At 38.0% G+C, this 19,527-nt stretch overlaps 1 protein-coding gene across 6 annotated transcripts in view; it reads left to right on the top strand.

Moving 5' to 3' along the window:
* The window catches only part of ISPD (isoprenoid synthase domain containing), a 122,645-nt gene extending 104,016 nt beyond the window's left edge, over positions 1-18,629 (top strand). For 4 of the 6 annotated variants that reach the window (XM_021386779.1, XM_021386778.1, XM_021386774.1 and 1 more), the window contains 2 exons: positions 15,297-15,392; positions 18,274-18,629. In XM_021386779.1, the coding sequence (XP_021242454.1) occupies positions 15,297-15,392; positions 18,274-18,303 (126 nt within the window). In that variant the 3' untranslated portion in view covers positions 18,304-18,629. Of the gene's footprint in view, positions 1-15,296; positions 15,413-18,273 lie in introns of those variants that run through there. The other 2 variants (XM_021386775.1, XM_021386776.1) reach the window with 2 other exon arrangements.

The following is a 19,527-nucleotide window of genomic DNA, read 5'->3' as shown; positions in this document are numbered from 1 at the left end:
CTACCATTTTATACAACCACATTTATTCTTTTGAGTTTATTTTAACAAATTCTAGTGAATGTTGATAATGTCCTTACTTAGTCATAGAATCATTTGAGTTGGAAGGAACATTTAAGGTCATCTAGTCCAACCCCCCTGCAGTGAACAGGGGCACCTTCAGCTAGATCGAGCTGCTCAGAGCCCTGTCCAGAATGGCCTTGAATGCCTCCAGGGATGGATCTTCCACCACCTCTCTGGACAACCTGCGTCAGTGCCTCACCACCATTATTATAAAATACTTCTTCCTTATATCCAATCTAAATCTCCCCTGTTTTTGTTTGAAATAATTTCCCTGTGTCCCGTCACAACAGACCTTGTGAAAATGTCTGTCCCCTTCTTTCTTAATGTCCCCTTTAGATACTGAAAGGCCACTATCAGATTTCCCCACAGCCTTCTCTTTTCCAGCCTCTTTTCCAGAGAGCCCCAGCTCTCTCAGAAGTTTTTTTTCTAACATATGTTTCTATTACAGTTTACATAAAAGTATGTGCTAAGCATCAAGATTATAAAACAAAGGAAATAACTGAGGCTTGAAGACAAGAATACTTAATCACACAAAGATTAGGTTTAAAAAAATCAGGAAATCTTTTCTGCTAGCATCAGATTTGGTTAAAGGAAAGGATATATGGAAACCAGTGGGAAATAATCAAAAAGCAGTAACTGAGAGAGTTAGGGTTTTTAAGTCCGTCATTGAACTGAAGCTAGTCCATAGATGTTCTCATGTAAAAGACAGCTTGTGTTTTGTTAATGAACCTTGAAGAGAATGCATAACTCTCTTACAGTTGTTGGACTGGAATGCCATTTGAGTCTTTCAAAGGGTAGTCGGTAGCAAAAGTTCTCACAAAAGTTCCTAAAGGGTAAACTTCAAGACCATAATACGAAGTTAATCTTTGTAGTTAATGTGAAGGAGACATTGTGACTGAGGACACCAGGAGTGTTAAGAGACAAGGATGTGGCATGTGCGTAATGCTGTAGACACAGTTCTGCTTACTGAATAGACAGTGGGTTTATGGAACTAGAGCATATGGAATAAAAGCTGAGGCCAAGAGTAGGCACAAGGGAATACAGTTTGTTGAAGACAAAAGAGATAATGAGTGAAAAAAGGAATTAGTGGAAATGAAGTTTGAGATTGCTTCTTTTGTTCAGAGGTTTTAGAGCATGGGCACAAAGAGCTAAACCACACAGTCATCTGATCAGTACAGGCTGAGGAGATGAACAATGTGAAATAATTGCTTGCGTATAAAGATACATGAAGTTAAAAATGCAGCTGTGAAAGTGGAAGCAAATACTGACGCTGGAAGGAAAAAAGTGAGTAAGAGAGAAAAAGTAAAAGTTGTGCTTTCCAGCTGAAGCACCCAGAAGTTTGTTCTTAGCAAATGCCTAATTTCCTTGAGCAGCTAAGCTAGTATTTAAATCTGGATAGGGCTTAAAAAGAGCTGTGTTCCTTTTCACTTTAAACAGATAAAGCTGTATCATTGCAATTCTATAGCCTGCAAGATCTGAGCTCATACAGTGCTTCTTCAGAATCATACTGGGGAAGCTTTCTGTACAATTCAGTGTTCTCATTTGAGCAACTCTACCATTTCAGGAAAGTTAATTCTTCTGTAGATACAAATAAAAAGACTGGAACCCAACAAAATTAAGCTACATCTCCCTTAAACATAAATGTTATTACAAAACTTTTTGCGAAAGCACTGACTTTTAAAAATCAGTTTAAAAATCCTTTGTAGTCTTGACATTTACATCCAAGATCTATAATGATTAACTGCTGTCAAAATTACTATTAGGATGAAAACAAATGTTCTACTCCCTTTCATTGTTGACAGTTATATTTAGAAAATAGTTCAAAAAATTTGGTTGAGCTCTCTAAAATATTCCTGAGACTGTTTTTAATATTATTACCAGCTCATAGTTTAAAAATGCTTTAGAGATATTGCAAGTGAGTTATACAGATATTTATTTAATATCCCATTTGGTGATTCTTTCATCACTTGTATATAATAGCAATAGTATTATCTAGCTGAATATTTATCTTTCTTTTAAGGAACGCCAAAAAATAGAAGCACTGCACATGCAGGCAGTGTACAAGGCACTAACATTGCCTCTTTTAGTCTTCTGTCTTGAAGAATGTCAGTCACCTTTTTTTATGAGAAATACTAGTGTCCTTTACCATGGAAGTAGCACGGATGATCCAGATTTTTAAGTGAGGAGTAAGTGATGTGAGTGATGTGGTAACATCATGTTTAGTCATGCCCATAAAAACTTCAATAAAGTTCCTTAATCAAATGCCTATCATGAGAAAGTATGAGGGAGTTCTGAACTTATCTTTACAGACAGTCAGAGACATATTTGAAGTTGCAAGTATGCACAAGATGGTCTTAGGATTTTTGGAAAGGAAGCTTTGGTAATAATTTAATTGAACGTCTTGAAGGTGGTAAATCAGACTGTTCTGTTATGCAACTCAGGATGCCAGATACCTGAAGGACAACCTTGAGTCCTTTCTCATAAAAAGAGATGTGTTCATAGCTACCAAAGTATTTCATCTCTTTAATTTTTAATAAAATGTCTTAGTTATGGAGTACCATTAATCGTTATACTAAAGCAACACTGGTTGTGTTCCTTTGTGTCTTTAAGCAAGAGATAAGGAAATTAGAGACTGGCTTTAAAATAGCTTTTTTTTCTAAAAGCACAAAACTAAATTTTTACTTCACAAGACTTTTATCACTTGGATACATTTTCATTTTGAGCGCCTTTGTTTGTGTATAGGGAGGCTATTGTGTTACGTGCTTTGCACTTCTATTAGCAGACAAAAAGAGCGAGAAGCCTGTCTTGACATACCCTGTCTTCTATGTAAGAGAACATCTGTAAGGTCTGTATTTGTGGTGCAAAATACGTATGGACTGCAGAAACCACATGAGAAAAGTGAGGAAGTGCATGTGATCAATCTTTGCTGATGTTTTGTGCTGTCCCGGTCAAACTTCCAGCAAGTTAGCTAACTTGAGGGCTCTCTAATTGTATTGTTAAAAGTCATGCTATTCCCCTAAGCCCTGCCCATCTTTATTTATTATTCATTATTCCATGAAAAGATACCCTGTGTCCTCTCACCCTGTGTCCTGATACCCCTGTGGGCTCTCCAGTCCTCCCAGCGTGCAGGAGCACTTTTGCCACAGTGGTCTCCTGGTACGTTTTTATGATTCTCCTCTGACCTATCTGCTGGATTTGACACTGGATATTTGCAGATGCTTCCTGAGCCTGGTACTTCTGTTTACACCAGACTGCGGGTACCATCTTTACTCTAGGATTAGTTTTTCAAAATTTAAGTGCTTGGCACATTGCTTAGCTGAACACTTTAACACAGGCAGATGCTCTTTATGTACTGGCTTTAGGTCATGAGCTTTGGAGGACAGACAAAGAACTAGAGAATGGAGAAATTGAGAATTTAGAGCAGGTAACATATTTTAGAAATTATTTCCTTACACGTTACAGGTTGGTATTCAGTTCATATCCCTGTACCTCAGCGGTAGCCAGGAAGAGAAAATAGAGATGAGACACGAGCCATACCTAAAGGTCACTTGAATATTCTCAAAGAAGTAGAATTTGAGTGCTGAGTTGAAATATATGGGATGGATATTCAATTCTGTGTGTTAAGATATAATTCAAGAATATTTTCAAATTTCAGTATGTAACTTAAAAATGAAATTGTTTAAGTCCCTCAAAAAATGATGAGATGATGCAACCTGAGAACCTCTTGCAAGCAGCTTGGTAGGTTTGATGAAGAAAATCAGATTAGGGAAATATGCTGTCAGTGAACTGTACAGCCGATCCTTCTCACTGTGTCTCACTACAAACACTGTCATTTGCATTGCTTTAAAGCTGCTTTTAAACTGATCTCTGAGAATTTCAAAAGCAATCACATATTAGGATATCTAGAGCAAAATGCAGAGTCTAAAGTTGAGTTTCAATCTTTGTAAAGTCACTGGGTTACTGATACTGTAGTTCCCTTGGTTTATTTTTCTGTAACCATAAAATGGAATGTGGCCTTCACCCCACTGAACTGATATTATCATCTGAAAAGTCTGGAAGCCACAAGGCTGGGATGCGAACAATAGCGCAGCACATGTGTACGCATACTTACACCCTCATAATCTCTTGGTTTTTATTTCTTCCCCCAAAGGAGAAGTTTTAATTTTGTTTTTTAATAGACTATAGAGTTTTTCTTCTGAATCATCTCAAATTAATTACCTGTAATCAAGAGAAATCTTTCCAATCAATAGTTACTGCAGCCATGCGCTTGCATTTCAGATTATTCACACTCTGTAGGAGTTGTAGAATGAGGATTTTAATGACTGAACAGAACACTTACATTGAAATGGATCTAATCATGCCCCTGCTTCTTTTGGAGGCAGGATATCTATTATGCATGATTTTCTGTATGAAGTTAGCACCTAGAAGAGGAGGAAAAATGTGCTTACGACTGAGTGAATGGAAAAAATGCTTAGATTTCCTCTGCGCTGATTTTCAGCACTCTTCAGGGATTCAACTGCATCACTCATTCTTTCTGAAGACCTTCCCATTTTGTTGCAGTCACAGCAATTAAAATTTGCCCAGTCTTTATATCTCTGTTAACCACAGTCACAAACTGTATGTCAAACAGTATGTTACAAATTATGTAAAACCCCATCCTGCGTATTTGTATGCAGAAATTTATTGTCTGTGATGGCTAAAACATTTAATGTGTTGTGCTGCATCTTAGATGTTTGGAAACTACTATGTTCTTTTTTTTTTTTCTTGAAAGAAGCTACAATCTATGTTTTCAATATTAGATGGGATAGAAAGGAAAAGCTTATGATTTTGAAATGTACTGTGTTAAATTAACCATTTACTTTTTGCTCTTATTAGAAATTAATATGAAGAAGTATTGTATTCCTTTCTCTCTCCCTATTAGGTGTTTTTTGTTAGTAAGGATAGCATAGTGCTCTAACAGTAAAGAGAAGCACTCAGATGTGTGATGTCCATGGGATGAGCCATCCCTGGAGACATTCAAGGTCAGGCTAGACCGGGCTCTGGGCAGCCTTATCTAGCTGTAGGTGTCCCTGTTCATTGCCGGGGAGTTGGACTAGATGACCTTTAAGTGTACCTTCCAACTGATATGATTTTATGATTCTGTGATTATAATTTTATGATTACATCGATCACCTCAGATCTCACTGGGTAGAAATGTGCTGTTAGGTTCTGTGAAGCCTTTTTTTTTTTTTTTTAACCTGCTGTATATGACACAATTTTCCTGTCAGGTAGAGCCTCTGGCATCAATAGTAATATCTCCTGATCTTTAGCAATGGCATATCTTTTGAGGGCTGTGATAGTTGTGTACTTAGTCTGAAGAAACTGCTGAACAGGCTTTGGATGAAACGTGCTGGGTTATCCTAACAGAAGGTCAAGAAGAAGAGGCAGGGGTCTGCACTGACCAAACAAATTGTAAATTATCTGAAATCAGAATTCATCTAGAGGTATTTTCTTTCATTCTAGTACTATTGTGTGCTTACTACTGTGTTATTGCTGTAATAGTATAAGTTTATTTTCTCTCTGTGGTAGCATGATTACTGAGAAAGAGGTCAAGGATGATGCGTATGAAAATGAATCATGCATTAGAAAATGTCTGGAACATTTTTGTAGTTTAATTCGAGTAACGTGATGTCATTCCGTGCCTTCAAAAGTACCTAGGAAAGGAAGAACTTTTCATGGAATTGCCTTAGGTTAGTTAGAAAGAAAGAGAAAAATATCTTAATGTGGACTACTGAAGTATCAAAATATAAGCATTGCTGAACTTAAAGGAAAAACTCTCCAAAGAAGGAAGTGTCGGACACTTGCTTTCACCTCTGCTGTTTCTTCTTCCCCTTCTCCTTGCTTGTTCCCCACCACTTCTCTCAGATTTTTCTACAGCTACATTTTTGCCTTCCTAGTACTGCTGATTTCCTGTAGCTTCTCTAGGGCTGCTCATCTAGTGACACTTAGCTTAGAAGTGCTGTATCTCTCAGCTTTTAGTAGGATAAAAATGGCTTAAAGTCTGCTTAAACTCTTCTTTCACTCTGCTTCTACCCCATCTATCAAATCCATTCATACACGATGCAGTTACTCCACTCTTGGTTGGTGGCTGGTGCACTCCAACAGTCTGCAAGTGATTTGCATGACTAGAGTGTTATGGTTTGCAGAAGGCCGGCACTACTCAACCTGATTCTCTGTATGTGTGTGTGGTGGGTATACTATGTATTCCTGGCCATCTGCAGGGTTGATTGCCACAGCCTATCACAATATGTATTTAGGGATTCTTGCAGTGCAACAGGCAGTAGAAAATCCACTGCATACACACAGAAAGAAATGCTGTTATATGCTGCTGCTGCTGTGTGGAAGAAGACTCGCATCGCACTCCCACATTAATTCGTCAGTGCTATTGGATTGTTCCAGAGCTTACTGAAATGAGAGGAAAGACTTGGCCACTGCTTCAGTCAACTTCACACAGCTTTTCAGCAGCTTGCAGTGGTGATTCTCAGAGGAGAGTGACAGTTTTCTGTGCACTAGGAGCATTTTGTTTTTCCTGTGTTGATAGTAAGAAGCAATTATCCCTTCCCCCTAAAAACTTTTATGGTAGGTTTTACAAGGTTACCAGAGTGGTATCTCATAGGACCTGTTAGGTAGAAGAGTAACGTTCAATAACATTAATACATTTCATATTATAGTCTTATTTGGTGTCATACTGTGTTAAGAGACCACCTCTAAGAAACCTCAAACACGTAATATACTTCCAAATTTGCAGACAACCACATGTGCTAAATGACTTATTTTTCTCCCAGTCACATGCAGGTGGCAGAATTGGCTGCCAGTTCAAGCATCAAGTAGCTTTTTGAACAGCATAGAGGGAAGGTGGTTGATAGCTGGCTGTGCTATCACTGCTGGCTTGCTTGCCATTGCCAACAGCTCAGATCAGATAGTAAGTAAGTGCTGAATGAAAGCTTGCACAAGGTGTGAGGACTAAATATTCTGAAACTGCTCTTCATAGCAACCTTTTCAGAGAATTTTTGGTCCAGGAATTTTGTTGATTATTTAGTATGATCCCACTAACAATTTTTCTTACAGGAAAAAAAGAGTCCACAGAGAGGACAAGAACATGGGAAAACGTTGCCTAGGTTGACAAATGACGGAGGCATTGGCACCTGGCTTGTGTCTGCTCCAAGACTGATCCACTCTTTTACTTGAAAAGAATAAAACCAAGGAAGGGTTTAGAGCAGGCAGCTCTCAGTTGCCCCTCAGGCACCTGGACTAGCATCTAGGCTGGAATTTTGTCATCTTTCTCTTGAGGCATACTAAAAATATACCAAAAATGGGTCACTCTCCACAAGAATTTTAACCCCAGCCCACCAAAAGTGTGAGTGGGGAGAGATGGACTAATCACACAAAGAAGGGAACTGAACCTTGGTCACCTATATGTTGCAGAACATGACAATGGAGATGTTTTAAAACTGCTTATTTAGGAGAATTCTGTGTATTCTGTTTATACTTGAGAAAGTAATTAATTTGTTTTGTCCATGCTGTGCTTTTGTTTGTTTTAAACAAGAGTGTCATTTACCTTCAATTTTAAATCTGTGAATCGTAGGTGAAAAAACATGCGGTAGCACTGGGAACAGACTCCTTACAGACTCCAGAAGATTTAAAACACTGTCTATCCTCAGTGTATCCATACAGTCATTTTATGTGTTGATGGCTTTCTGTTTTCTTGTGATATAATATCGGAGGCATGGTTAATGAGTAGTGCAGGACAGAGTGGGAGATATGGTGCAGTCTCACACATCTATGTACAATTTATTTGGATTTAGCTAAACTGTAGTATGCATATGCAACGGTTTAACTGCAGTGAACTCACTCAGACATGGCAGAGTTTATCCTATTAGGTGCATTATTTACTTGGCCCCATTAGCGCACAGCTTGGTTCTTCCAGTGCTACTCACTTCTCAGTTCTCCACTGCATGCAGTGCTCTTAGATTTCAGAATTATTTCTGTTTCTGTCCACTGATGAAGAATCCATTGCATTTTCTTAGTTCAGAAACAAGGCTGTAGATACAAAGGCTGAGTTGTGAACCTGCTGCAGTAAGTTTGAACCCGGCTACCTATCTGAACTCAAATGCTAGCTTATTTATGTGTTACTTGAAAGGAAAGCTAAAAATATTCAGAGAAATAGTTTTCTTATCTTTCAGAATGATCTGCATAGCTGTCTGCTTATTGAGGTAAATTGTTGCATTGATATTATGTTTGAGATAGCACTTATCAATAGATTCTTTGGCCCATGGACTAAAAAATCTGATGTGGGAGCACTTGAAAAAGAAGGGGATTAATTTGTACTGTTACACAAATGGAAATTGCCGTCATTTGTGGATGCATGCCACTACATATCTTGAGTAGAAAAAAATGCTTCTTCATGAATCTCTGCTGAGATTTGAATAAACACCAAACCATTTTATATTGTGAAAAATGCCATAAATCCTCCCAGATCATATTTTAGATTAAAAAAAAGAAGAAGAAGAAGAAGAAGAAAATGTCAATGAGGTTTTTGAGGCAAGTTTTTCTGCTTGGTTTCTCTCTAGATAAAACAATGTTGGTCTGTGGCATGAGTCAAGTTTTTGGACACAGCTGGTTTGGCCTGAGTGTGACTTGCAGCACTGGGTATTTACATTACCAGCAGCTCCTCTGGCACTGCCAGAGTGGGTATTGCAATACACTTGCCGGAACACAGACCCTTTAAGCCATTTTCTTTTCTACTCATGCACCATAGGGCATGAGTAGAAGGGGACAAGTGGGCATGCCTCATGGAGCCATCCTCTGCCTGGATTCCTGCGTATTCCATACAATGGCAGGAATGTGAGATACAGCACGAGTGCCATCTTGCAGTGTGGTTTGTCTCTCCCTTTGTCATGCTGAAGTTGTTGAGAGGGAAAGATTTCTGTAGAGCAGTTCATGTTTTTTCTTTGTTTTTGTTTTTAAATTTAAGTGAGTGTGTTTATGTGGTAGCTACGTGGTGTTTGCTCTGTGTTCTCGGGGGTAGATTTCCTTGTAGGTCTATGTATTCTTGATGCATTTGGGTTGAGAGAGAAAGGCACAGCTGTTACTTTACAGTACTGCCTAGGACACATCTGTAATGGCAGGCCAGGGATGGTTGTCGTGTCCTAGGGCTAAGAGACGCAGCATGTCTCATGCCCATATGGCGAAGCTCTCTTTTTCCCAAAAGAGGGTGGCCTCATTCAGCCTGCCTCGTGGGAGGCGTTCCTGGCCTGTGCTGTCCCCTGAACCATGCCCAGCCATTGTCTGGGAACATGCTAGCTGGTGGGAGCCTAAACTGTGCCAGGGAGCTGTCTCACAATGGAACAGCAAGGGCGAGGGCACGCCAGCGCCAGCAATGCTCTGTTCCCCTTGCCTCTCCTGGTGCAGATGCAGCTGTATTCACACTGATGTGCCCTAAGTTTAGCCCGATCTTTAAGTCATGTTTTCAGGTTTCCTATCAGCTGTGTGATCAGGGCTAACATTGCAGTCCTATTCATTTGTAAAAAGTGTTTTAACGGTAAAGTCAAACAACATTGCAGCATAACGGAGTGCAACTAATGGAATACAGCTGTTTTATTCTTTTGGAGTGGTACAGTAGAAGGCAGAGGTAATACCTACCTAGATATTTTTGGAGCTAAAAAGAGGAGTGTGTGTTTTTTGAGCTATGCTTAAATTGAACTAGTACGTATGTAAATTGAAATGTGTGTATATGAAGTTACAGCTGGAAAAAAAATCCTAAACAGAATGAAGCAAGGAAATGAATCGTGAGGAGAATGTCAATAAATACGCAGATACCCTCACAGTTTCTTAAATAAATGCACATTTGTAAAGTATCACGTTGCGTGTTCCAAACACAACTTTAAGTCTGTCCCTGTATCCATTTCCAGTCTTATTCTGCCGACCAGAAAACCCCTACTGTACATCAAATAAATTCTGAATGTGAGTTACAACCATCATACAATATGGTTATGTTGGAATACTTTTACTATTTAATAACAGACAAAGTGGATATTTTATTTTGGAATCAAAGTGCTGTTATGTGGATTTATGGTTTATAAGGTTGGCAGTGTTTCTGAGTACTCTCTATTCCAAAGTACATAAATATAAAGTGGTAAAAGTTTTGTTTTTAGCTTATAAATGTAGTTAATCATCTGTTCAAACAATAAAAAAAATTCTATTTATTAATGGCCAAGAAACGTTAGGGGTTTTTGGTTTTCCTTTTTTACGAGAGATTCATTTAAGTCAAATGGATGAGATGAATAGACAGTGAATATCACAATGGTTTAGGGGGGATCATAGCACATTAGTTGATCATGCAGAACTTCAGTCATCAAAATTGTTGCTGCCTCCGAGTCTTATTTAAAGGTCACAGTCTTTTTTTAAAGATTCCCTTGATGAGTGAAAGAACTATTCGTGTTTGATCCATCCAGTGCGTGCACGGATATGCACTCGCTGAGTAGTGTGCTGAAGTATGTTCTCCTCGTGGAGTTCGCCAAACTGAGCAGTGGGTGGGCAATAATGTGAGTGCTCTTGTGGGCTACATGAGGGTTTGTATTGCTCCTTCTTTTCTTACATCCTGCTTTTTATCGTGGTTACAATATATCTGAACACGTCAGGCAATTAGACATGTGAAGACCTGGTTCTGCTTGATTATTTGACTTCCTGCAACTAATAATGAGGTTTTTGAAAGATTTAGTACTATGCCATTGAATATAAAAGAGGCTTGGAGGCCTGTATGTGCAGTGGGGTTAGGTGTGGTAGATTAAATTTGTCCTGGCATCCCTATTGAAGCCTCCCTGTAGGCACCATCAGGTGTAATCATCACCATTGCCAGAAATAACACTGAAGTGTCAGAAACATGGGTGTTATAAGGGTACAGCCAGGAGACTTTAAGTATTCACATATTTGTTTAAGTGTAGATTAATAAAGATCCACAATATTCTTTTTCTTTCCTGGGTTGTTTAATCCTGTCATCTAAAGTCTTTCTGTATTCTTTCTAAACACTGCTGGCTTCCGAATTACCTGTAACTACTTAGGAAAAGGTGAAATATCATTGAAAATGTCTGCTTAAATGCACTGTAATGGCCTAAAAATGAAATACATTCTTCGCTGGATTCAAAGGAGAGGAAAGAATAATGAAGATGCGACTTGACTATTGCCTCAGGAAGTCTTTCCCCTTTACTTTGAACAATGTTTTCTCTTTCAGTTGCTAAAATTTCTTTTCCTGTTTGCTTTCTGATGATTGTAGAGAATAGAAATGGTCATCAAAAGTTAAATAATACTGCACAGACCATGACAGACACTACTACAGAGATTCCTAGTATGGGAGCAAGTTTTGATTCTCAGAAGAAAAGAGCTTATGCGATTATCTGGAAATTCCTGGAAGAGTCCACTTCTTCAGGCTATTTACTGCCTCTTCCCAGTAACACGATGGCTGTGAGAATCAAGCAAGCTGAGGTCAGCAAGTGCTTAACCTCTGCGTGACCAACCAGCATGCCTCAGTGCCGAGGCTGGCTGGGAGGCCTGGCACTGCACCCCAGTCATTGCACAGCTGACCCCGAGGCCAGTGTGGGACTGTGTTACAGAGAAGGAGTGACAGTATAAATATAAATGGTAGTAACCCTTCTGATGAATTCTTGCCCTTCTGAGAGCTTCAGTACATCGTCTGTTATAAAATTTAACCATCAATTGTAACTGTAAAAAGTTAAGGATATATTTTCTCTTATGTTTCTTATCTTAAATTGGATAATACAAGGGCTGCCCCAAAAGTAATGCCTCCTAATTTTTGTTGGCCCATGACATCAGAGGTGGATATTGGTTGTTGTATGGCAGCAGAGGTTGAACCTTCCTGCCAGTATTCCTTTACATTTTGTTGCCACGTGACAGGTGGCAGCAGAGGACTGCATAGAATCATAGAATCCTTAGACTTGGAAAGGATCTTTAAAAGTCATCTCGTCCAACTCCCCTGCAATGAACAGGGACATCCACAGCTAGGTCAGGTTGCCAAGAGCCTGATCCAGCCTTGCCTTGAAAGCCTTCAGGGTTGGGGCATCAACCACATCTCTGGGCAACCTGTTGCAGTGCCTCACCACCAGCATCTGACATGGAAGTGCATATGTAGCAAAGGTGTAGAATTGAATTCCATGGAGCAGGAAAAATGGCACCCATTGACATTCATCGACACTTGCTGAAAGTTTATAGAGACCGAAGAGTGGATGTGTGAGCATAGTGAAAGATGAACTGTGTGGGCAGCATTTTCTTATCAAAGACACCATCATAGCAGCTGTGAAACAGTGGGTCATCTCCACTGGTACAGATTTTTATGAGTATGGCATGCGGGCTCTTGTTCATCGCTGATGAAAATTCAGAGCTAATGGTGGTGCCTACACTGAAAAATAGTGGTTTGGGGACTTTGCCCTATCAAGTGGTTTTATTGTACTCTTTGTATCTGTTGTATTTTCCATGGAAATAAATAGTAGGCATTACTTGCAGAGTGACCTGTGTAAGTATTTATTTTCTTAAAGAATACAGCTCTGGTTATTTTCAAAGTCAGACTTACCAGGGACAAATCCCTCACAGGGACCAATCCTGTATGAAAATTCATTATTCCTGCTACTGACTGATACTAATAGTACCTATAACCAGATTATTCAATGTGGAGTTATTCTAAAACTTGTAAATGTATTTTTATTTGTGCTGGTTCCTTTTTTAAAAATTGCAACTTCTGCATGCTGGTTTCTCTACCCATTGCTGTGCTGTATTGCCTGAGTTACAAATACTATTCATAATTCTTTTCATGTCTTTCCTTCAGAACACAGAAGTTAGCACTAAAGCCTTAGTTTTAGGTTTAGATTTATAAAAAGCTTTTTTTCAGTTTAAAGTAATCTTATGGTGTCACTTTCAATCTCTCTTGTGGAAGCTAAATTTCTTTCTCTTGCTTCCTTTTATGTTCAAAAACTTAAATAATTTATTACTGCAAAGGAATGCGTACTCAATCCAGTAACCAGCAGAGGATGTGGAAAGATTTATTGGGAGAAACATTAAGAGCATTCCTGGCCAGGTGCATTTTTTTTCTTTTCTTTTTGTGAAATGGGAAAAAAGATACACACCTCCTGCCAACTTCAGAGATGGCTGGAAGCCCATTTGGAAAACAGAGATCATATAGTTGTGCTCTGCTTCTCAAGACAAACTGAACAAAAAGTGATGAGGAGTGCAAAGAGGCTGACACTGCTGAACAACTAGAGATATGCTGCTAGATCTTGACAGTGATTGCAGTGTTTGTGGCCTGAACAGGTATATGCACATGGTTTCCACTCTCCTTGTACATAATACAACAACAACATGTATCCATAGGAAATGAGGATGGGGAAACCCCTACCAAATGAGAATAGTGGATTCAGAGTTCTTCTTTGTACCTTCAGTCCATGACAAAAGGTCCTGCAGAAGCAGGGACACTTCTGTGCTCCTTGCTTCACTGAATTCCCCTGCACTGCATAGCTTGGAGGGAAAGCATTGCTCAGTAAAGAGCAGACAATTTTTTTAGACCACTAGTAATTAATTTTATTGCATATTAGAATATATAACATGAATTTGTGAAGAGTGTAATCTTTTGGGGGCAGCATTATAAACTGTAACTGCTTACTTATTCGATGATTTTTAGGATAAAAATCTGGTCAAATGCAAATATTTTTTCCAAGAATGATGAAAGAGGTATAAACTAGTTATTTCTTAGTCTACCCATTTACCTCTTTGGCTTGCTTACTGGCTTTTACATAAAGCACAAAGTTAATGAGAGCATTATAATATATAATTCTACGTAATATATAGTGTTCCAGAGATACCTTTTTTCTATCAGTTTTTCTTTCAGCCCCAACTTCTGAGTCTACTGCTTCCCTTTGTATTAGCTGAAAGAGTAGGTCCTTCCAGCAGCACCCTTATTCCTTAAAAAGCAGTAATTAACATTATGTTTTTGTATAAGTTGTTGAAGACATTTCCTCTTTCTCTGTTAATCCAAATTTCTTCAAAATGTTGACTACAGTTTCTTCCTTGATACAGCATCTTAGAGAAATAGTGCTGGAAAAATTTGGAATCAGACTATTCCATCTGTACCCACTTTATATGTATCCAAGTTGTTTTACAAGACCCTAATGATGGAGTTTCTTGCTCTGACCAGTAATCTGTTCCTTTGTATTCCCCTCCTGACTTCTAATTTATATCCCAGTTCAAGTTCCCCTAAGCCTGATGCTTCCAGTATTATCTGCTGTGGATATGGAGAACAACTCTTGTTTTCTCTTTGTGGTTCACTTTCTGTATTTGAAACTCCTCTAGATGTTCCTTAGAGTTTTATAGACCTTTCTTCTTGTCCGTTGTTTCACACAAATTGTTGCCTTCTATTTTTTCTATCCCAGAATGTGTCTGTGCCTGACTACACCTATTGCTATTTTCCCAGTGTGCAAATGAAAAATGATACTGGTTGCAAGAGGCCAACCTATTATTGTCAGTACAATTAAGAAAATGTGCCAATTAGATGAAGGAATTTTTTCAAATGTCAGCTGGAGTGCTCAGTTGGAAGCCTGTCATCAAAGTGGCATTTTATTTTTTCTTCTTGTGTTGATCATTATACTTGCGTATCAAAACTAGCCTGCTTCTTAAGGTTATGGGATGTGAAGTTCAGTGTAAGCTACTGAAGTCCCAGTGCTTTGAATCTGTGGGTTTTAAGTAGGTGGTAAAATAGAGGTGAGATTCAGTATGTACTGAAAATATGGGTCTTTAGCTACGCTACTTAATTAAATCATACATTCTGTTTCAACGTTTTCAAGCCCAAAATGTTGACTACCTTTTAGATCTTAAAAATCACTCATGAAGGAAGTGAATCAAGCTTCTGTTTTGCTTTTCTCTGGATATTTTGTATTAATTCTAACAATTACAATATATTCCTTTATAAAATTAATTTCACTTTTTAAGTCATCATGGAGATTGGAAAATTGGTATTGCTACAAAACTGTGTTTCCCTAGAAAAAGAAGTTATAAAAGTTTTTAAACTAATAAGTGCAAATAAATTTTTTGATATATATATATACTTTGAATTGCATACTTGTTGTTAAAAAAAGTAAGTGGAAAAAGTAAATATTTAATGTATTAATTCCCCTGCTCCCTTCTTATTTTTTTTCCAGGACTATTTCCCACTTCAGGAGACAGTAAATTCTGCTGCTGCTCTTACCATGGCACTAATAAAGGACAGGAACCCTGAGCTGACTGGCCAGCTTCTGGTAGCATAATACCATAAATCATTCGTTGCTTTTAGAAATGTCTCTTTGTCATCATTCATTTACCAAAAGTCTTGAATCATTTAATTTTTGATGAAAACTCTGGATTTATGAGTTTTACCACTAAGATCTTCTAATAATGTATTTTTGATACCTAAAATACAAGTCTGATATTATGTAGAAATTGTAAAATGAAAGTAATTCTGAGATACAGTGCATACATGCTTTGAAGAAAGATACTGCAACATTTTTTTCTGAGGTACTGCTCATTTAAAAAGGTTCACAGAGGACACCAAATTGTTCAGTCTTCATGTAGAACTGTCTTCAACCCATGTATGTGTGTTATTTTGCATTAATGATCTAATCCTAAAGCACAGCTTTTGTTCTTTATGTGAAATTATTTAACATTTGTTGCTGTATGTATTAACAAATATGTAATTTACAATATAGTCTTACTAATATCAGTGGAAATGCACATTGCAAAAAGTGTTTGTTAGCTCAGATCCTTGTCCTCCACGGATGAAGGGTAACTTTGAAACAAACAAACAAACAAAAAGATGTGCATGGGAACACTAAAGTGCTATAGCCCAGTTTTCTAGAAAAGATGTGCTCTGGTTGCAGCACTCCTTAGTGCTAATACTACTTCCAGTACCCGTGTGCCATCATTCAGAACTAGCTCCAATAGCTTTTCTGTGTATTCTGTGTATTTCAATATTATATCCCCACTGAAAGTGTCCAGGGAGCCTCCCCTTCTGACTGTCCTGAGTCCATCAAATTTCCCTCTGACATCAGATGTATCAGCTACCTGATTACTGCTGTGCTTTCATGAGTACAGTCTCTTATATCTAGGTACGAGGAAACTGTAAAGAATTCACAAAATCCTCGTGGATCCTAGATGTAGAACATAATTTAGCCAGGAACGGGAAATAGGTAGGTCAAGTAAAGCGGAGAGTGTCAGTCTCGGTGCCATTCAGGATCAGTCCTTTCCATGTTAGATACACCTTTGAAAATCCATCTCAAATAAGGCTTCTGATTTTGACTCAGAAGTTTACCTCTCCATTATCCTGCAATGGGTGTGTCAAGTTCTTTCCTGTAGCTCTGCTATTCAAGAGGATAGAGGGAGAAAAGCACTGACTGTTGTTCAACAACAGAGGTTGCCAATGCCAGCACTGGGTGAAGGAGATCCCAGCACTCCTACCATGTTACAGTCCCTCTGATGTGCGGACAAAACTGTGAGGACAGGATGATCCAGACTTGGACTTCATCCCCCCCTTATTCCCAGATCTCTAAACAACTGCCTAAAAATGGCTTAATAATAAGCTGCTGAGACAACTCCTTTTTAAATTTCTCTTAGAAGCTGATGTTGATCCCAAACTTCCTTCATTACAGTAGTTGCAGCTGACTGTTCTGTGTCCAAAACATACCTTTTCTTCCAAACAGAAATCATCCCAACACATCTAACAAAATTCTCCTGCATCATTGGCTTCCTTCTTTGTTTTTCTCCTCTCTAATTTGATTAATAATTTGTCCTTTTCTGACATCGTACAATGTGGGCATTCATAATAGTTCAGTTTGTGGCCAAACAATAAGACATGTTTTATTCATATGTATATTCATGCCTGTTCATATGCAGAGTAGTCAAGTAAATGAGGAAATGAAGATTTTATTATTAGTATCCATAATTTAACAGGACAACTTTCAAAAGTAAGTTTTCTGAATTCACTTTTACATTAATGAATTTGATGAAGGAATTAGTCTCACAGGTTTCTGAAACGCACAGTGAAAGATGTTCCTTTGGCTGTATTTTTTGATTCTTTGTTTTAAGACTAAACTGCAATCTGTGATGTACTTTCCCCACATTATAATAAGCAAGTAAATTTAGAAAACTCTTTATGCTTTCCATCGACTCTAATATACACATTGAGATAAAGTCTTAGCACTGGATTTTGTGTAAGTTGTCATTTGCTTAAACAGAACCTTTTACTTTGTTGTGTTTTACTTAACTCATTATCTTAAAAGGATTTAAATCCAATTTAAAATGTTATTGCAATGAACTGCTGCAAAGAAAAATGATATTGTGATTGTTTATGGAATTCTTTTGAAAAGAGAACAAATGATGCTCAACAAAAAGTATGTTTCAGGTCCTCAAACATTTTTAATACTAAACTCATTGAAAGGTAATGAGATTCATTAATGTGCTGTTAATCATCACATTATGGATTTTTTTTATTTTATCCATCATCTGAAATGATCTACAAACACTGAAAAATCCATTTTGTGGGAAGCAAATACACTACCAGCAGAACTACTAAAACACATCACGAAATAGTAGGACTGAAGTAAAAAAAAAGAAAGGAAAGAAACCGGACTGTGATTAATGCTATTGTGTATCCAAACCAAAGTTAAATGCTCTCTTGGATGATTGTTAATACTTACAATGGGAATAAAGATATAAAATGAAATTAAGAAACTGATTGATTGTTTTTTTGTCTGCACATAGCCTCTTACAAATAGCTATATACATGAGAAACTTGGCAGCTTTTTGTACACACATGCTGTTTTGAATTTAGCTAGTGAATCATTCACCACCCATATTGCTTTGAACGTTTGGACAGAGATAACACGGAGTAAATAAGAGCTCAGACCCTGCCAGCCATGCTTACCTTACTCCACAAGCACTCTAATTAATATTCCGTCAGTGAAGTGTTCACCAGGAAAGAGAATACAGAATCTGGCCCTAGGAATGTTTTCCATGGTTGCAAAGTTAAGTGAATTAGATTTGTATACTGAAATTAACTCGCTTCATGCTGTGTCTGACATATTACTTCATTTGTCTTATATCGGTTGATAGAAGAGTTTGTAGCTACAATCTGTTTTTCTTTAGTTTTGCAGGTTACCTAGCTTGAAAAGATGATCTGATGGTTCTGTGAAAACAGCTGAAAGACTGAAGAGGATTGAATACAGTGGAATTAAAAAAGCAAACAACAACATAAAGAAATGAAGCGGAATGTGACCCTATTGTAATCAGTGGCATAAATCTAGCTGACTTCAAAATATGAAGTCTTCTGTTTATCTCAGTAACTAGCACAGGCTGCAGAACAAAAAGCATGTCTGGAAGCCTTAAAGCCTCTGGTGCATTCAGATTTGCATTTGTACACAACACCAATGCCTTCTCATCTCCACAGTGCTGTTCTAGGTGCCACCCAAACGGAAACTTCCAAATAAATGTCTGGTTCTCAATTACCGCATAGCACTTTCCAGTGATATGACAACTTTTCCTGTCTGTAGGTCACTGAAAACTAGAAGGGTCATAATTTGTTTGCTCTATTCTCTCTATCTTGGGCACCTGGTATACTGGTCATGGCTTTCTGTTCAGGTTTTATTTCAAAAGGAAAGCACATTTACTTCCAGATAGACGAAAGCACTTATTATCTCATTTCTCCTTCCTCTTCATCCATAACTTTGAGAGCTGCTAGTTCATCTTATGTTACCACCAGGATGTCAGGTAAAGCATGTCCACTTAGCCATTGGTAGGGACAAGGTAACCATGGTGCCCCATTCACATTTCATCTCTGCCATCTCTGCTTTCCCCTTGTTCCTGTTAAGGAAGGTTCTAGGATTCGGGGATGGTTCCTGTTATGTGTTCCTGCAGGAGACCGAACTCTGGGCTAGAGCTACATGGCCACTGCTCTGATGACTGGGCCATAATAAATGGCTGGTAGTTGTGAAGACAGTGTTGTGGGATGAATGTAGCCCTTCAGAGTATTAGTAGTGTCTTGGCCTTATATTTTATAAGATTTCTGATTATTCTCTCTGCTCCATATAATAGATGCTCCACCCTTTGTATGGCTGAAAAAAAACCCACCCAAACTATTTAAGTTATTAGACTGATGAATTCAGATGTGTGGTTTGCTAAACAGTAGATTTTTCTCTTTTTGTTGATAATGAAAAATACTATTGAGAGAAACTTCCTCTTTTTTTTTATGTTCAAAGATTACTAAAACAAAAACTAATTCTCACCGAGAAGGGGAGAGAATGGAGAAAACATTAAAAAAAAAAAAAAAAAAAAAGAAATGATAATATCCTTAAGGTCTCTCATTGTGAAAATCTGTTATGACATACTTAGATATAAAAATCT

The sequence above is a fragment of the Numida meleagris genome, chromosome 2 (assembly GCF_002078875.1).
Source record: "Numida meleagris isolate 19003 breed g44 Domestic line chromosome 2, NumMel1.0, whole genome shotgun sequence".
NCBI lineage: Eukaryota > Metazoa > Chordata > Aves > Galliformes > Numididae > Numida > Numida meleagris.
The sequence above is the reverse complement of the archived record's forward strand: the minus strand, read 5'-3'. Positions and strand labels throughout refer to the sequence as shown.